Source organism: Poecile atricapillus, chromosome 24 (assembly GCF_030490865.1).
Source record: "Poecile atricapillus isolate bPoeAtr1 chromosome 24, bPoeAtr1.hap1, whole genome shotgun sequence".
Lineage (NCBI taxonomy): Eukaryota > Metazoa > Chordata > Aves > Passeriformes > Paridae > Poecile > Poecile atricapillus.
In genome coordinates, this window is record NC_081272.1 from 5,079,833 (window position 1) to 5,095,089 (window position 15,257).

The window sequence follows — 15,257 nt, forward strand, 5'->3', positions numbered from 1 at the left end:
TCAGCCAAAATTCTGCCTCCTTCCCTCTCGCCTGGAGTGGTGCCGCGGGGCTGCGTCGTTTCTGGGGTGCGGGAGCCGGAGCTCGTTAAGAGGCAGGAAAATGGGTCTTTGCCTAAGTTAGCACATCGAGCTGGCAGCAGGAATTTGTCACTGGATGAAAGGGCACCTGAGCTCCCCAGGGAGCCAGGACACGAGCCCGGGGCCCATTTGTAACGACACCTCCACAGCGGGCTCCCAGAGCCAGAATCCTGCGTGGAAAATCCCACCCTGGGAAGAGCTTCTCCTGCAGGGAAAGGCAGCCAAACCCCCTGCCAGCGAAGGCAATCGAGATTTATGGCGCAGACACCCATGGGATGTGGAAGAGATGTGCCCTTGCTCATCTCCCGGATGGGATGTCCATCCCTGAGCATCCTCCACCAGTTCTTCCTCCCAGTTTGAGCCTGTTTTACTCCCAAAACAACCACATGGGACAAGCGGCCCCATTTGCAGAGCCCCCCAAGCCCCCCTGCCACCCCAGCATTGCCTGGCCCGCAGCTCCTGGGTGCTGGGCTTTGTTCCACAAGATGTGCAGCCGCCGGCAGCAGGAGCCAAACGTCTCCAGCCTTTGCTGGGGAGGCGTTTTGCTCACTTGCTTAATTTTTGGGCTGAGGCAGCTGCAGGGCAGAGTCCTGCCAGGGACCCCCCGAATCCTGTGGGAAGACGCCGCAGTGGGTGCAAGGTGCGGACATCTGTTCTGTGAAAGCCTCTCCCGTAATGTTGCTCATTTCTGGCTTCTTCCAAGTTTTTTGTTGCTCTCTCTCTCTCTCTCGCAGCAGATGGGAGTTGCGAAGCTGTTGCAGCGGCTCTGAAGTTGTCGGGAATGATTTGTGTGCCGCAATCCCTGGGTTTTAACAAAAGAGGAGCAAGGTGTTACCCCCCTCCCCTTCCCCTCCAGGGCACGGGAGGGGATGGAGCCCGCGGGCCGAGCTCGGGGCAGTGCTGGTGACAAGGACCGGTGCCCTGAGCCCCGGCTGCGCTGCTCCCCCGAGCAGGCTGGCCCCGAGACAGGGCTGCAAACTGCTAAAATGGAAATACCCGCTGAGAAGTGACGCGATTCCCTCCCGGAGCCGCGGAGCGGGGCAGAGCCCATCGCGTTTATTGACCAACTTCAGCCTCTTTCTGTCTGCGAATTGATCCCAAATCTCATCCGGGCTCAGTGGTTTGGTGGCTGCATCATTCCTGCAGCTCCGCCTGGGGGGCTGGCGGGGGGGTTGGAGCCACTTTTGGGGTCTGATGGATGTCCCCAAACTGTCCCCTGCGCCGGGAAGGGGATGGTGAGGACATGGGAGCCCGTGCAGGTGGAAATCCGAGGTTCTGAGGTCTCCCCCAGCCCCTCCAGCCCCACTCTGACCATGAAGAGAGGCGCTGGCCGGCCTCACCAAGCCGTGCCTGGCCCGCTTGGAATGAGAATTCCCAGCCTTGGAGCTTACGGAGCAAATCCGGGAGGGAGCCCAGAGCATTAAGGGAGAGGCTTTAGAGCCAGAAGGCAAAGTAAGAGCTTCCTTTTTCCAATCTCCTCTTCGGTAGCCGGCGGGAAGGCTCTTCCCTGCTCCCGGCAAAGCTGCTGAGGGTTGGCACGGGCACGGCTGCGGGTCCCGTGGGCAGGGGCTGCCCTGCCAGGGGGTTCCTGCAGCCTGGAGCTGCTCCACGCAGTTTCCCAGTGTCCAATTCCGGCTATTCCCGCTGCCCATAGTGACCCTCCAGCCTCCCCCCACATTCCCAGCGGCTCCCGGGCTCTGGGAACTGGTGCTGATGGTTATGAAACGGCTGCCGGGTGCACCAGCAGCTCAGCTCAGCACTTTTCCCCGTCCTGTAGGAACATTTCCATCCAGAGCAGTTTAACCTGGAGCAAATTAGGGAAGACAGCCAGCAGCACCAGGAACAACCGCAATCCCCCGCCTGGAGCAGCGTCCCCCGTGCCAGGCCGAGCTCCCTGCCCGCTGCTGTTGGGGTTTATTTCCCGTGGGGGAGAGGCAGGGGGAGCCTTGTTCCTGTTGGGTATTTGGTGTCGTTGTGGGGACAGAGAGGTGGCAGCTCCTGGCAGAGTCCCAGGGCAACCCTGGCGCAGGGTGAGGGATGCCAGGCACAGGCTCTCCCTGCTCAGCATTGGCCTCCAGTGGGAAATCCCGGCTGGCTTGGGATGGTGGCAGTGGATGTGTCCCTCCTCGGCCAGGGACTCGGCTGGTGGCAGCCCGTCCCTCCCAGAGCATCCCTGTGCCTGGCTTCTGTTCCAGAGGGGCGTGGAGGGCAGGATGGGGCTGTCACCCCCCAGCTCCACTCCCCGACCTTGTCACAGCCCTTCAGCACTGCTTGGGGGGCTGGAAAACGCTTCCCTGCCACGCTGGCCGTGCCACCATGGACAGTGCCCAGCCCTTGCCAGCACCCCGGGGCAATTCCTAGACCTGGAGCCTTGGATGGTTTACAGGAAAATCCCTCCATCCCTGCTCAGTGCTGACTCCCCACCGCCTGCTAGGAAAAACCTCTTGAATTTAACCCTTAAACCTCTCTTAAACTCTCGAGTTTAACCCTCAGCTCTTCCACCTCTTTGAATTTAGCTCGTTGAAGGCTTTTAACTCGCTGTCACCGGGGTGTCCCCCAGCTGGGCTGGTGGCATGGCCACAGCCAGAGGGACTGGAGGCTGTGCCCTTCGAGCAGGGGCTGTGCCCCCAGGGCCACCTTGCCTGGGGCTGAAACGGGAGCTGCTCCAGGGGCAATGCCAGCGGCAGGAGAAGCCGGCACAGCACTTTCCCTAGCCCCATGTGGTGTCACCAGGGCATAAAATTAAGCGACTTCGGCGCAACATGAAACGGTGCATTGATTTTTCCTTCTGGTTTTTTTCCTTCTTCCCTCTTCCTGCTCCTGCCAGACCACCCCAAGCCGGCACAGGAGGTGCCAGTTTGGGTGTCCCAGTGGGGTGCAGGGGTGATGCTGCAGAGTTTTTGGTTCTTTGTCCCTCCCCCAGCAGCGATCCCAAATCTTCCCTCCGTTCTTTGAGGGTCCCAATTTTGGGACAACTTCTCTGGGCCACTCACATCCCTGTGGCCCAAATGTCCCCATGCCCTGCAGACCCCCCCAGGTGCTGGAGGAGGGTGACAGCCCCGATTCCTCTGCTGAGGTACCTTGGGAAAGACTCCAGTTCCTTCTCCCCCTCCAGCCCGTTCCTTGCCAGATGATCCAAGAGCAAAACTATCCCGGCTGCTCCGTGTGAGCGTCTTGGCACTGTCCTCAGGAGCCTCGTGACCGTGCTCCCCTTGGGCACGGCGGGGATGGGGAGTGCTGGGTGCCACAGGGGTGCCGGCTGATGCCACCAGCAAGATTTGCCTCCCAAAGCAAAAGGTTTTGGGGCCGTGGGCTCTGTGGGATGTCACTGGATGTCACTGGATGTCACTGGATGTCACCCTGTGGGTGCTGCCGTGGGGAGCAGGAGAGGCTCTGCACCCCAGCTCTGCTTTCAGCCTTCCTCAGGCTGCTGGGAACATCCCAACCCCTCCTCATCCCTGGTTTTGGGAGCAGCACCCTCCTTCCCGCAGTGCTGATAGCCGGCTCAGGGCCGGGCTCTGAGCGTGTGCCGGCCTTTGCCGTGCCTCTGCCGCGGCTCCTGGCTCCGGCTGCGCTTTCTCTGCCCGTGGGGAAACACTCAGAGTTTTTCTGCTTCTCCTCTGGGCAGCGTGGGACGCTCCGTGCCATGGTTACGGGCGCAAACAGGGCCCCTACAGCCCGGTTATTTATATCTCCTGTCCGCCTGCTCCACCTCTCCTCAAGGGCTGCGGGGCCGAGGGATGGGGATTTATGGGACACGCTGTTTATACAGCTGCAGACGGAGCTGAACTTCACTGCACGGGGAGCCTGGAGGGTGAAACACCATCCTCATCCTCGCTGGAGCAGCGCTCAGGCAGGTTTGGTCCAAATCCCAAATTTCCAGCGGTGGCACAGCTGGAGGGTATGGCCTAGGCCTTGTGGTGCCACCAGGGAAGGGATCTGTGTCTTCCCAGAGCCTGTTTGCTCGCTCATCCCTTGGCTGAGCTGTTTATCCTGCGGCGTGTGGTGTTTTCCTTCTGCCGAGTTATCACCGGGCTGGGACGCCCTGGCCCGGGGGTTTGGGCAAAGCGGGACAAGGACAGCCCTGACGGTGCTGGTGTCACCCTTGTGCCAATCCCAGGGGTTTGGGCAAAGCAGAATCAGGACAGCCCTGCCCGTGTCGGTGTCACCTCTGTGCCAGTCCCAGGGGTTTGGGCAAAGCGGGATGGGGACAGCCCTGCCCATGCCAGTGTCACCCTTGTGCCAGTCCTGAGGATTTGGGCAAAGCAGGATCAGGACAGCCCTGCCCATGCTGGTGTCACCCAACTTCCAATCCTGAGGATTTTGGCAAAACAGGACCGGGACAGCCCTGCCCGTGCCAGTGTCACCCCCATGCCAGTCCCAGGGGTTTGGGCAAAGTGGGACTAGGACAGTCCTGCTCGTGCCGGTGTCACCCAACTTCCAGTCCTGAGGATTTTGGCAAAGCAGGACCGGGACAGCCCTGCCCATGCCAGTGTCACCCCTGTGCCAATCCCAGGGCTTTGGGCAAAGCAGGACCGGGACAGCCCTGCCCGTGTCGGTGTCACCCCTGTGCCAATCCTGAGGATTTGGGCAAAGCGGGACCAGGACAGCCCTGCCCGTGTCGGTGTCACCCAACTTCCAGTCCTGAGGATTTTGGCAAAGCAGGACCGGGACAGCCCTGCCAGTGCCGGTGTCACCCCCGTGCCAGTCCCAGGGGTTTGGGCAAAGTGGGACCAGGACAGCCCTGCCCGTGTCGGTGTCACCCCTGTGCCAATCCCAGGGGTTTGGACAAAGCGGGACTGGGACAGCCCTGCCCGTGCCGGTGTCACCCCCGTGCCAGTCCCAGGAGCTGGGGGACAAATCCTGGGAGCGCTGGGCTGCTCCATCCCCATCCTGCCCCGTGAGCTCTGATGATCCCGGTCCCTCAGCTCATCCCAGGCTGTTTTGGGGTACAGCCTCTTTGCCCAGGGGTGTCTGGGGGGCACTGGGAGCCAACTGGTGCCTGCCTGCTCATCCAGGGAGGCCGACTTGGCTCTGCTCCCCCTGAGCTCAGCAGCTTTCCCGGCTCACCTGTTCCTCAGCCGGCTCGGGCGGCAGCAGATGGCAAAGCCCACCCTAATGAAGATTAATTGAGGAGATTTCGCCTTCCCCGCCGGGTTTTCATTATTGTTTTGGGGAGATTTCATTACTGCTGCTCCTGCCGGGTCCTCTCCCCGTGTCCCTGCAGTGCTGTGTGCTGGAAAAGGGGGAGCACCCCGCGGGGAGGGGGCTGGAGATGGGAATTTTATTCGGGAGAGATGAAACACCGGCTCAGTTTCTGTTCCCTCCATCCCCGGAGATCCTGGAGCAGGGCACTGAGGAAGGCCTGAAGCTCCTGTCCCATTCTGTCTGCCCTCTCCCCATTTCCCTGCCAGCATTCCTCAGTTTTTCAGCTCCTTTTGGCGGGTGAGAAGGGCGGCGAATTGGGATGGGAGCCCGGCACTGCCGATCCCCAACGGTGTTTGAGGGTGGAAAACCCCCCTGGGTGCTTGGTAGAGTGGCTGAGAGCAGAATTCCTGCCCGGGAGGGATGGGGGGTGCTGATTCCTGGCTCCCCTCTCTGCCTTCAGGCATCTGACCCTTCCCTAAGCCGCTTAAGCGCTGCCGGCAGCCGAGACGGGGCGTTTGCCCAGGCTTTACAAGTTAATTCCTAGCAGGTGATGTGTTCCCAGAAAGTTCCTTTCCCAGCCAGCCCCGTGAGACCCCTCATGCCTGTATCCTTCCCCAAATCCTGGGGGATGCCGGCTGGGAGGTTTCCCCACCCCGCAGCGGGTGCGGGTTTCCATCACAGTGGGTGACCTGTGGTGCTCCAGGGCCACCCACAGCAGGTCCCCACGTGTCCCTGGGCACTGGGGACCCCCTCCCTGCCGGCTGGATGAGGGAAAGGGGCACAAATCTCTGCAGGCTGGGAGATTTCTGCCTTCTCTTCTGCTTTGTGCTCCGCTGCCCGTGTAATTGCCTGCTAAATCCTGCTTGGATAATCTTTTATTGCTGATGATGCACAAAGCTCAGAGCTCTGCCCTGGGCCGTGTTTTGCTCCTCAGCCCAAGGCCCGGCGCTCCCTGCCTGTGCCACGGGGGTGCCGCTATCCCCAGTGGGGGTTAATTCCAGAACTGCTGTGCTGGAGGAAAAAAAAAACCAATTAATAATTCAGAGGGAGAAGGATCCAGCTCCAACCTTCTGCCTTGTGTGTGGGGAGTGCCCGGCAGAGCAGCGGTGTCCCCTGCAGCGAGGGCAGGGTGGTGACACGGCTGTGACACCCCTGGTCCCATCCTCTCCTCTTCCCTGCTCCGCATCCAACCCTTCTCCCATTCCCAAGGGATGTTTTGCTGTCGGTCCCACCCAGCTCCAGCAGCATTTTGGGGGAAGGGGACCCAGCTGTCCTCTTTAGGCTGTGCCATCCTCATCCCTCTCATGCCAGGGCTGGGTTTGAGAGCCCCTGGCCCTACACAGGGCTGTGGGGTCAGTGGGGAGGGGTCCTGGATGAAGGGACAGAGCATCAGCCCCTCTCTGCTGTGTCCCCTGGAGCCTCCCCACCGGTGCTGGGACAGCTGGAACAGGTTTCACCGCTCCAATAGCCCAGGCAGCTGGTTCTGCCCAAAAATTCCCCATCAACAACATAAAGAGATGGGAATGTGCTCCCGAGCGGGTGCTGAGCCCCCTACACCCCCTGCAGCACCCCTGATGGCCCCTGGGCACTGTCACCGTGAGCTGGGTGCCACCAGCTTGAGGACAAGGTGCCAGGGCCACCAGGGCTCAGCCAGGCCGTGCTGGTGCCACCCAGCATGGTGTGCCAGGAACCCCTGATGCCACCGTGGGGCTGTGGTGACGGAGCAGTGAGTGGCCCTGGGCTTGCTGTCACGTGGGCCCGTGGCACAAACCCTCCGCTTTCCGTTTTTAGAATCGCTGGATCAGGGGAAAAAAATGTATTTTTGGAGGTTTCATTTGCTTCAGCTTCGGAGTCGACTTTCTTTTTTTCTTTTTACCTTTGTTTCTTTTTTTTTTTTTTTTTTTTTTTAATTTTCTTTATTTCCCTCCTTATTTTAAATGGGCCAAAGCCCCTCGTGCCTGAGCCCGGTGCTCAGGGAGGAGCTGCCTCAGAGCTGCTGCTGGGGGTTTTTCCCCTGGGTTGACACTTCCCAGGAGCTGCTGGCAGGTCCCCACAGTGGCAGTGATGCTGGGGACAGGCCAGAGGCACTCTGGTCTCCTTCCTGCAGCACCAGAACCCTCCACAGTGCGGGACGCCCCCGCCTCCCCCCTGCCTTTAATTAAGAAGCTGCAGGGCTGCGGCAGAGCTGGCAGCGAGCCCCAGAGCGGCTCCTGAGCTCCCCAAAGGCTCCATGCCACCATCTAGGGGCAAAATGTGTCCCCAGTGGCTCTGCCACAACCTGTGGAGGTCTTGGCTGGGGGGTTCAGGCTGTGAGGGGGGAATAGCTCTGTGAGCTGGGGTGCCCTGGCTGTTCCTGTGCCCCCACCGACACTTTGTCCTTGCAGATTCCTCCTCGTCTTCAGCTGCCTGGTGCTGTCGGTCTTCTCCACCATCCAGGAGCACCAGAAACTGGCCAACGAGTGCCTCTTCATCCTGGTGAGTGATGCAGGAGCGGGGCTGGTGCTCAAGATTTCCTCTCCCCACTTTATATCCTGAAAGAGTCGGGCAAGGTCATGGACAGGAGCCCTGTGACCTCATTGCCAGCCGTCGGGGGTGGCCTGGCCGTGGGTGGCCCATCCCACCATTGTCCCTCCGTGCATCAACCGCTGGAAAAGGCAGGGCACGAGGGGCTAAAAAAGGCAACTTTCCCCCAAACTGTCAGAAAGAGCTGACGCAGGGACTTCTCCCGGGTGATGGAGACTAAATTGGGAAGGTCCTTGTGACTTTCCTGCGAGTAAGCAGAACGGGGTCTTGTTTGTGCGAGAGGTAGGAGGACAATGCTGACAGCGGAGGAAAAGGACCCAGCGAGGAGCGAGGAGGAGAGCAGCGATTCTCAGACAGCCCCGACGGCCACGGCTCCCGTCCCACCGCTCCGAGCGGCTCCGGTGGCCTGGGGGGGGACACCACGCACCACGCTCAGCCCGATTCATTTTACCCCTCTCAAAACTGAGCTCCTTCACTCTCTCCTTGCCCTTCTCACTCCCCCTTTCCCCCCGGCAGGAGTTCGTGATGATCGTGGTGTTCGGTATGGAGTACATCATCCGCGTGTGGGCCGCCGGCTGCTGCTGCCGCTACCGCGGCTGGCGCGGCCGCTTTCGCTTCGCCAGGAAACCCTTCTGCGTGATAGGTACGGGGTGGGATGCAGGACGGAGGAATTTGACATCACCCACGCACCCCTTGAGCTTCGCTGTCCCCTCAGATTTCATCGTCTTCATCGCCTCGGTGGCCGTCATCGCCGCGGGCACGCAGGGCAACATCTTCGCCACGTCGGCGCTGCGCAGCATGCGCTTCCTGCAGATCCTGCGCATGGTGCGCATGGACCGCCGCGGCGGCACCTGGAAACTCCTGGGCTCCGTGGTCTACGCCCACAGCAAGGTGAGAAAAAGCACCCAGGTACATCCCCCGACACGTCCCCGAGCGCGTCTGACCCGCGGCGCCCCGCAGGAGCTCATCACCGCCTGGTACATCGGCTTCCTGGTGCTCATCTTCGCCTCCTTCCTGGTTTACCTGGCCGAGAAGGACGCCAATGTGCAGTTCGCCACCTACGCCGATTCCCTCTGGTGGGGCACGGTAAGCGCGGCCCCCGCGCTCCCCCGGCCCCGGGAGGGGAGCAGGAGGGTGGGACGGGGCCGTGGTGGGGGAGCGCCCTCCAGGCCCCCCGCTGCTGTGTCCCCGGCCAGGTGACCCTGACCACCATCGGCTACGGGGACAAGGCACCGCAGACGTGGCTGGGCAGGATGCTGGCAGCCGGATTCGCCCTGCTCGGCATCTCCTTCTTCGCCCTGCCCGCGGTGAGTAGGGCCGGGAGAGAGTCCCGGCTGCAAAAAACAGGGGCGGAAAGGGGCAGAGCCGCCTCTGTGCCCGGCCTGGTCTGTGCCCGCACCCACGGCCCTGTCCCTCCTGTCCCCAGGGGATCCTGGGCTCCGGCTTCGCCCTCAAAGTGCAGGAGCAGCATCGGCAGAAGCACTTTGAGAAGAGGCGGACTCCGGCGGCCAACCTGATCCAGGTGAGGCAGGGCTGGCGAGTCCCGGCCCGCCCCTTCCCGGGAATGCTCTGCTGTCCCCCGGTCTGCAAAACACCAGACATCCAGCACCGAGATCCTTCGGGTTGGTCGCTGCCGCCCGTGGGGGCCGGGATGGAGGGGAAGGGTCCGGGAGGGTTCTCTCATCCCGACTGATCCCGATTCCCGGGAATGTCGCTCCCCTGCAGGCTGCCTGGCGCCTGTACTCCACGGATGTCAGCCGCGTGTACCTGACGGCCACGTGGTGTTACTACGACAGCCTCCTGCCCGCCTTCAGGTAGGCGGGAGGGGTGAGGGCTGGGGGGCTCCCGGGGGTCCCCGAGGGGATGAACAGCCTGGGAAACCAGGAGGGATCCTGTGGAGCCCCCCGGGGGTCGAGCAGCACCGACATCTTCCCAGGATGGGAGTCTGCTGAAGGACCCTCCTTCATCCTCATCATCCTCACAGTGACAGCACCCATCCCATCCCATCCCCTCTCACCCCATCCATAGCGTTCCTCCACACCACAGGGAGCAGGATGGTGCCTCAGGGACCCCAGGGCTGTGCTGGTGGAGCTACAGCTGGACAGGAGCTGGTTCCAAGTGTGGACCCAGCTGGACACGGGGGGATCCAGTGGGAGCCCCATGTCCCGTCCCTGCAGCTTGTCCTCCCCGTGATCCCTGGGATTTTGCCACTGTGGGTGGGTCAAAGGCTCCCAAAAGGTTTTCCAGTCCTCTCTTCCAGATCCCGAGGGTTTGCACATCCCTGTGAGCATCCCTGCCCTCCTGCCCCACTCTGGCTGTGTGACAAATTCATCCTTCTGTCCCGCTCTTGATTTTTCCAAAGGCAGGGCTTGTAACAGCCACAGCCCCGAGTCCCCACTTCCTGAGCATCACCCCGGATCCTGGGAATCACCAAGGGCCGTTTTCCCTGCGGTGGAATTCACACAGAGCTAGATTCCATCCCTGCTGGGTCTGACCTTTCCCCTTCTGGCTGCTCCAGCAGCTCCCAGGATCTGATGGTGACAGGTCCCCAAGTCCCCATCCCAGGTTTGTCCTTGCCTGAGCCATCCCTCTCAGCACATCCAACCCTTCCTCCTGTGGAATCCTGCCCCAGGACCCTTCCCCAGCCCCATCACCCCAAAATAAGAAACTGTCTTTTGAACAAAAATGTTGTTTTGTTTTGTTTTGTTTTGTTTTGGTTTGGTTTGGTTTGGTTTGGTTTGGTTTGGTTTGGTTTGGTTGGCACTCAGAAGGACCCGGTGCTGCTCAGCCTCCCTTTGTTGGTTTTGTTTGCTTTGGAAATTTTAATTTCTCACCTTTTTTATTTCACCCCGACCTCAGAGAGCTGGTCCTTATGTTTGAGCATTTGTACCGGGTTTGCAACGGAGGATTTAGGAATTCAGAGGTGAAAAAACGGCCTGACAGAGCCCCACCGCCCTATCACTCCTTCACCCCTGCCCAGAAAAGCTTCAGCCTGGCCATGTGTTCAGGGGAAAGGTAGGAGGGGGCAGCCCCCGTGTTCTCCCTCCTCTCTGCTCTGTCTCTGCTCCTCTGTGCCCTCCTCCGGTGTCACTGTCACCGCCAGACCAGACCCCGAGGTGCCACCACCCAAAACCAGCCCTGTTCCCCACTCGTGCTGAGCATCCCTCCTGCTCCTCCTGCTCCTCCTGCTGCTCCCAGCTCTGTTCCAGCTCCAGAAGGGGCAGATTTTATCTAGAGGGACACTCCGGGGTGTTGTGCCTTCCTCAAGTCACCTCACTGCCCTTTTTAACCTGACCGTGACCCCGGATGTGGCACAGGGTGACCGAGCATGGCAGGAAATCCCTTGGCAAGGGCAGTGGTGCCATCCCGGCGGGATGGAGCCAAGGGGGTCCCGGAAGGAGCAAATCCCAGAGCCTGGGGCTGGGAAAGGTTCCCGGTGCCCACCAGGAGAGAAGAGAGGGATTGTGGCTGCCCTGCTGCTGGTGGCACTGCTCTGCACCATGTCCCTTGTCCCCTCTGCCTCAAGAGGAGATTCCAGAGTGCCACCAACGCTGGCCACCCCCCAGGACACCGAGCCAGGGCCAGGGTTAGGTGAGGAGAGGCCTCGTGCCTCAGTTTCCCCTGTGATGCCACATCAGCAGGGCTGAGGCTGCAGGTGTGGGGCTTAGCGGAACCTGCTCTCCCAGGTGAGTTCGGGGCTCGGGGGGCTCCTCCCTGGGCTCGGTGACCAACCAGGAACTGGCAGGGGAAGGACCAAACCCCCCCCCCCCTTGGGGGCCTGAGCCCACCCATCTCCCCCGCGAGCATAACCTCTCATAACATCTCATCTTCTCTCTCTTCTCCCCTCTCCCGCTCACCCTCCTCCTCCTCCTCCTCTCCATCTCTCCACCCTCCCCCCAAACCCGCCGTGCTCCCCCATCCCCAAGCTGGAATGAGGAGGACGCGCAGCCCCACAAGTGTTTACGCCTCAGGTAACGCTCGCCCCCGGCCGCGGGGAGCCCCCCACCAGCGCCCGGAGGGGTTTGCGGGGCCACCACGGTCCCTCCTCTCGGGGACTGTCCCCAGATCCTTGTGACAGAGCCGAGAAACCGCACAGGTGTTCATGCAGGACCTACACAAACATCCTGCCCTCCCAGCAGCGGCGAGGCTGTGGCGCCGGGCGGTGGCACCGCGGGGGACGGGAACGCGCTCCGCTCCCCGCCGGCCCTGGCTGATTCTCTTCTCTCCTGTGTCTCTGCCCTGCCCCTCCAGCCCCATCTTTAGTGGTAAGAGGAGGCTCTTGCAGACGTGGGGCACGTGGAGACGGAGGTACCGGAGAGCGGGACCGGGAAGCTCGGGATGCATGGATGCACTCCCTGCCTGGTGCCTGCAGCATGGAGAGGGCTGGGGACTGAGGCACCGCGGCTGGAGGCTGAACTGGGGGTCCCTGGGCAGGGCAGGGAGGCTGTGCATAGCTGGCTGTCCTCTCTGTCCCTTTACTGCCTCAGTTTCCCCATTGCAACGTGCATGATCACGGGCTGCTGGCAGCAATGGCCAGCACTTGGATAAATCCCGTAAATCCCATCCCGCCTGTGTGCTCCTGCCTGATTCCTGGGAAACAGCTCTTCCCACCCTCTGGCACAGCCGCTGGATGTGGGAGGGGTGTGACAGCCCCCTGCCAGCACGGGGAGCCCTGTGCCCTGCCTGGACCTTGCCTGGACCCTGCCTGGACCCTGCCTGGACCCTGCCTGGACCCTGCCTGGACCTTGCCTATATCCCTGCACTGCCCCGGCTGAGGAAATCCAGGAATGTCCCCAAACGCCTGGGTTTGATGGAGCCCGTCCTGCAGCGGGTGTGGGATTCACTCCGTGCCCTCCCCAGCTTTAGGGTCCGTCCCTGTGTCCCCTTGAGCTGTATTTGGGGTCTCATCATGCAAAATCTGGGGGGTTTGTGTAGGTCCTGCATAAACAATGCCTGGTGTTCCCCCCGACCCAAAACTGCAGCTGGGTTTGGGAGCAGAACTTGCATTAGGGCAGGAGCAGAGCCAGGACTGGGAGGTGCAGCCAGGAGGAGGAGGAGGAGGAGGAGGCCGGGTCTGGACACTCCAGTGCCAACAGGGATGGAGCAGGAGCAGAGCTCTGCTCAGCTCAGAGGTGGCTCTGCCGCGTGTCCCCTGCTGCCACGCTTGTCTGTCCCCTCTCACCCTGTCTGTCACCGCCTTTCTCTGCTCTTGGAACCAAAAAAAGGGGTTTAGAGAAGCGAGGCCAGAGCTGCCCCTGCAGAAACCACCTGCTCCGGGCCTGGCTCGTGCCCATCACCTGCCGGCGGCTCTCTGTGAGCTCAGCACGGCCACCCTCACTTCACCCCAGGGACCACCCCCGGTCCCTGTCCCTGTCCCCATGCCCCTGATCTGTCCCTCCCGCTGTCCCCACGCAGCAACAAGATGGGCATCAAGGAGCGGATCCGGCTGAGCAGCTCCCAGCGCCAGGGCAGCCGCGGCCGGCAGCAGCACCTGGGGCCGCCCCTGCACCGCTCCCCCAGCACCGAGGATGTCACCGAGGCCTCCAGCCCCACCAAGGTGCAGAAAAGCTGGAGCTTCAACGACCGCACCCGCTTCCGAGCATCCCTGAGGCTGAAGCCGCGGACCCCGGCTGAGGGTGAGCCCCTGGGCGGGGGGGGGCTGGGGGACACCGGGGGGCTGCAGGGTTGGGGATCCCCCTCGGGATCTGCCATCCACCTGCTCCTGGCACCCACAGCCGACTGCCCGCCGGAGGACAGTGGCGAGGAGAGGAGCTCCCCCTGTGACCTGACCTTTGAGGACATCATGCCGGCAGTGAAGACCCTCATCCGGGCTGTCAGGTGAGACTGTCCCCTCCGTGTCCCCCAGCGTGCACAGAGCCCCCTCGGGCACCCCATTCCTGCCTCCAGCCCGGCTGTCCCTGCAGGATCCTCAAGTTCCTGGTGGCCAAGAGGAAGTTCAAGGAGACCTTGCGTCCCTACGATGTCAAGGATGTCATTGAGCAGTACTCGGCCGGACACCTGGACATGCTGGGCAGGATCAAAAGCCTGCAGACGCGGTGAGGTGCCCTGCAGGTGACACTGGGGGTTCTCCCACATCCCCAGAGCTCCGTCCCTGGTGGGTTTCCAATCCCTTGGGAGTGATGGATGGGCTCTGCCCCTTCCCCCCCCGCCAGCGTGGACCAGATCGTGGGCAGGGATCGGGCGCTCCCTGCGGATAAGAAGGTTCGGGAGAAGGGGGAGAAGCCGGCGCTGGAGGGGGAGCTGGTGGACGAGCTCAGCATGATGGGGCGCGTGGTCAAAGTGGAGCGGCAGGTCAGGAGGGGACACCCCGGGAGTGTCACCGTGCCTTTGGAGGAGGAGCTGCCGCAGGGTGGGCCCGGCTCAGAGCCACCCTGTGCTCCTTCCAGGTGCAATCCATCGAGCACAAGCTGGACCTGCTGCTTGGCCTCTACTCGCAGTGCCTCCGCAAGGGCTCCACCAACTCCTTCAGCCTGGCCGCAGTGCGGATCCCGCCCGGAGAGCCCGACATCACCTCTGACTACCACAGCCCCGTGGACCACGAGGACATCTCTGTGTCTGCTCAGACCCTCAGCATCTCCAGGTCGGCCAGCACCAACATGGACTGAGCAGGAGGCAGCGGGATGGACCCTGGGATGGGGCACTGGGAGCGGCGTGGCCTCGTCCCCTCGCTGTCCCTCGCTGTCCCTCGCTGTGTTACTTGAACCAAGTCTTCCTTTGCGGGGACACGGCTGCAGCGGGGTGTCTGTGGCATTGTGGCACGGCCCACGCTCCTGGGGTGCTCCTGGGATGCTCCTGGGGTGTCCCTGGCGTGCCCCTGGGGTGCTCCTGGGGTGCTCCTGGGATGTTCCTGGGGTGCTCCTGGGATGTTCCTGGGGTGCTCCTGGGGTGCTCCTGGGATGTTCCTGGGATGTTCCTGGGGTGCTCCTGGGGTGCTCCTGGGATGTTCCTGGGATGTTCCCGGCTTCCTGAGGGATAACACTCCCCCAGCTCCGGGGTCCTGGGTGCTCCCCAGCTGTGGTGGGGATGCTCCGGGCTGGTCCCATCCCCTGGGGTTTGGTTTGAACCCCAGCCCTCAGGACAGGTCCTGCCTGGTCCCCCAGAGCTGAGCCGGGGCCACCACCAGCTATGCAAGGTCCTACCTCCCTCTTGCTGCCAGTGCAGGGGTGTGTGGGCTCAACCCAGGTGGTCTCACCTGCGTCACTGGGGTCCCCAGTGCGGGGAGCAGGGGACTGTCCCCCCTCACCAGGCTGCACCTCTCCAGAAGCACAGCAGAGCCTTCTGCCTGCCCATGCATGCTCCCAGGGCAATATATATATAGAAGATATATATATATATATATATATATATTTATGCAATAATGTCTTAATATGCAACACCCCTGGGAAGAGCAACCCGAGGGGACATAGGCAATAAGCAACACCCTGCCAGCTCCCAGGCCTGGACTGTGCTGCCCCTGAGGGCTCTGGAGGCCCTGAGGGCTCAAGGCT

General features: G+C 62.0%; 1 protein-coding gene across 1 annotated transcript; it reads left to right on the forward strand.

Moving 5' to 3' along the window:
• Nucleotides 1–836: 836 nt before the first annotated feature.
• KCNQ4 (potassium voltage-gated channel subfamily Q member 4) lies at nucleotides 837–14,586 on the forward strand. Its single transcript, XM_058856417.1, has 14 exons — nucleotides 837–906; nucleotides 7,611–7,701; nucleotides 8,266–8,392; nucleotides 8,465–8,640; nucleotides 8,710–8,835; nucleotides 8,946–9,056; nucleotides 9,176–9,271; nucleotides 9,475–9,563; nucleotides 10,609–10,764; nucleotides 13,165–13,385; nucleotides 13,485–13,587; nucleotides 13,674–13,805; nucleotides 13,923–14,061; nucleotides 14,157–14,586. Exons 1-14 carry the CDS (start codon nucleotides 860–862, stop codon nucleotides 14,373–14,375), a joined length of 1,833 nt encoding a protein of 610 aa, XP_058712400.1. The 5' UTR covers nucleotides 837–859; the 3' UTR covers nucleotides 14,376–14,586.
• The last annotated feature ends 671 nt before the right edge of the window (nucleotides 14,587–15,257 follow it).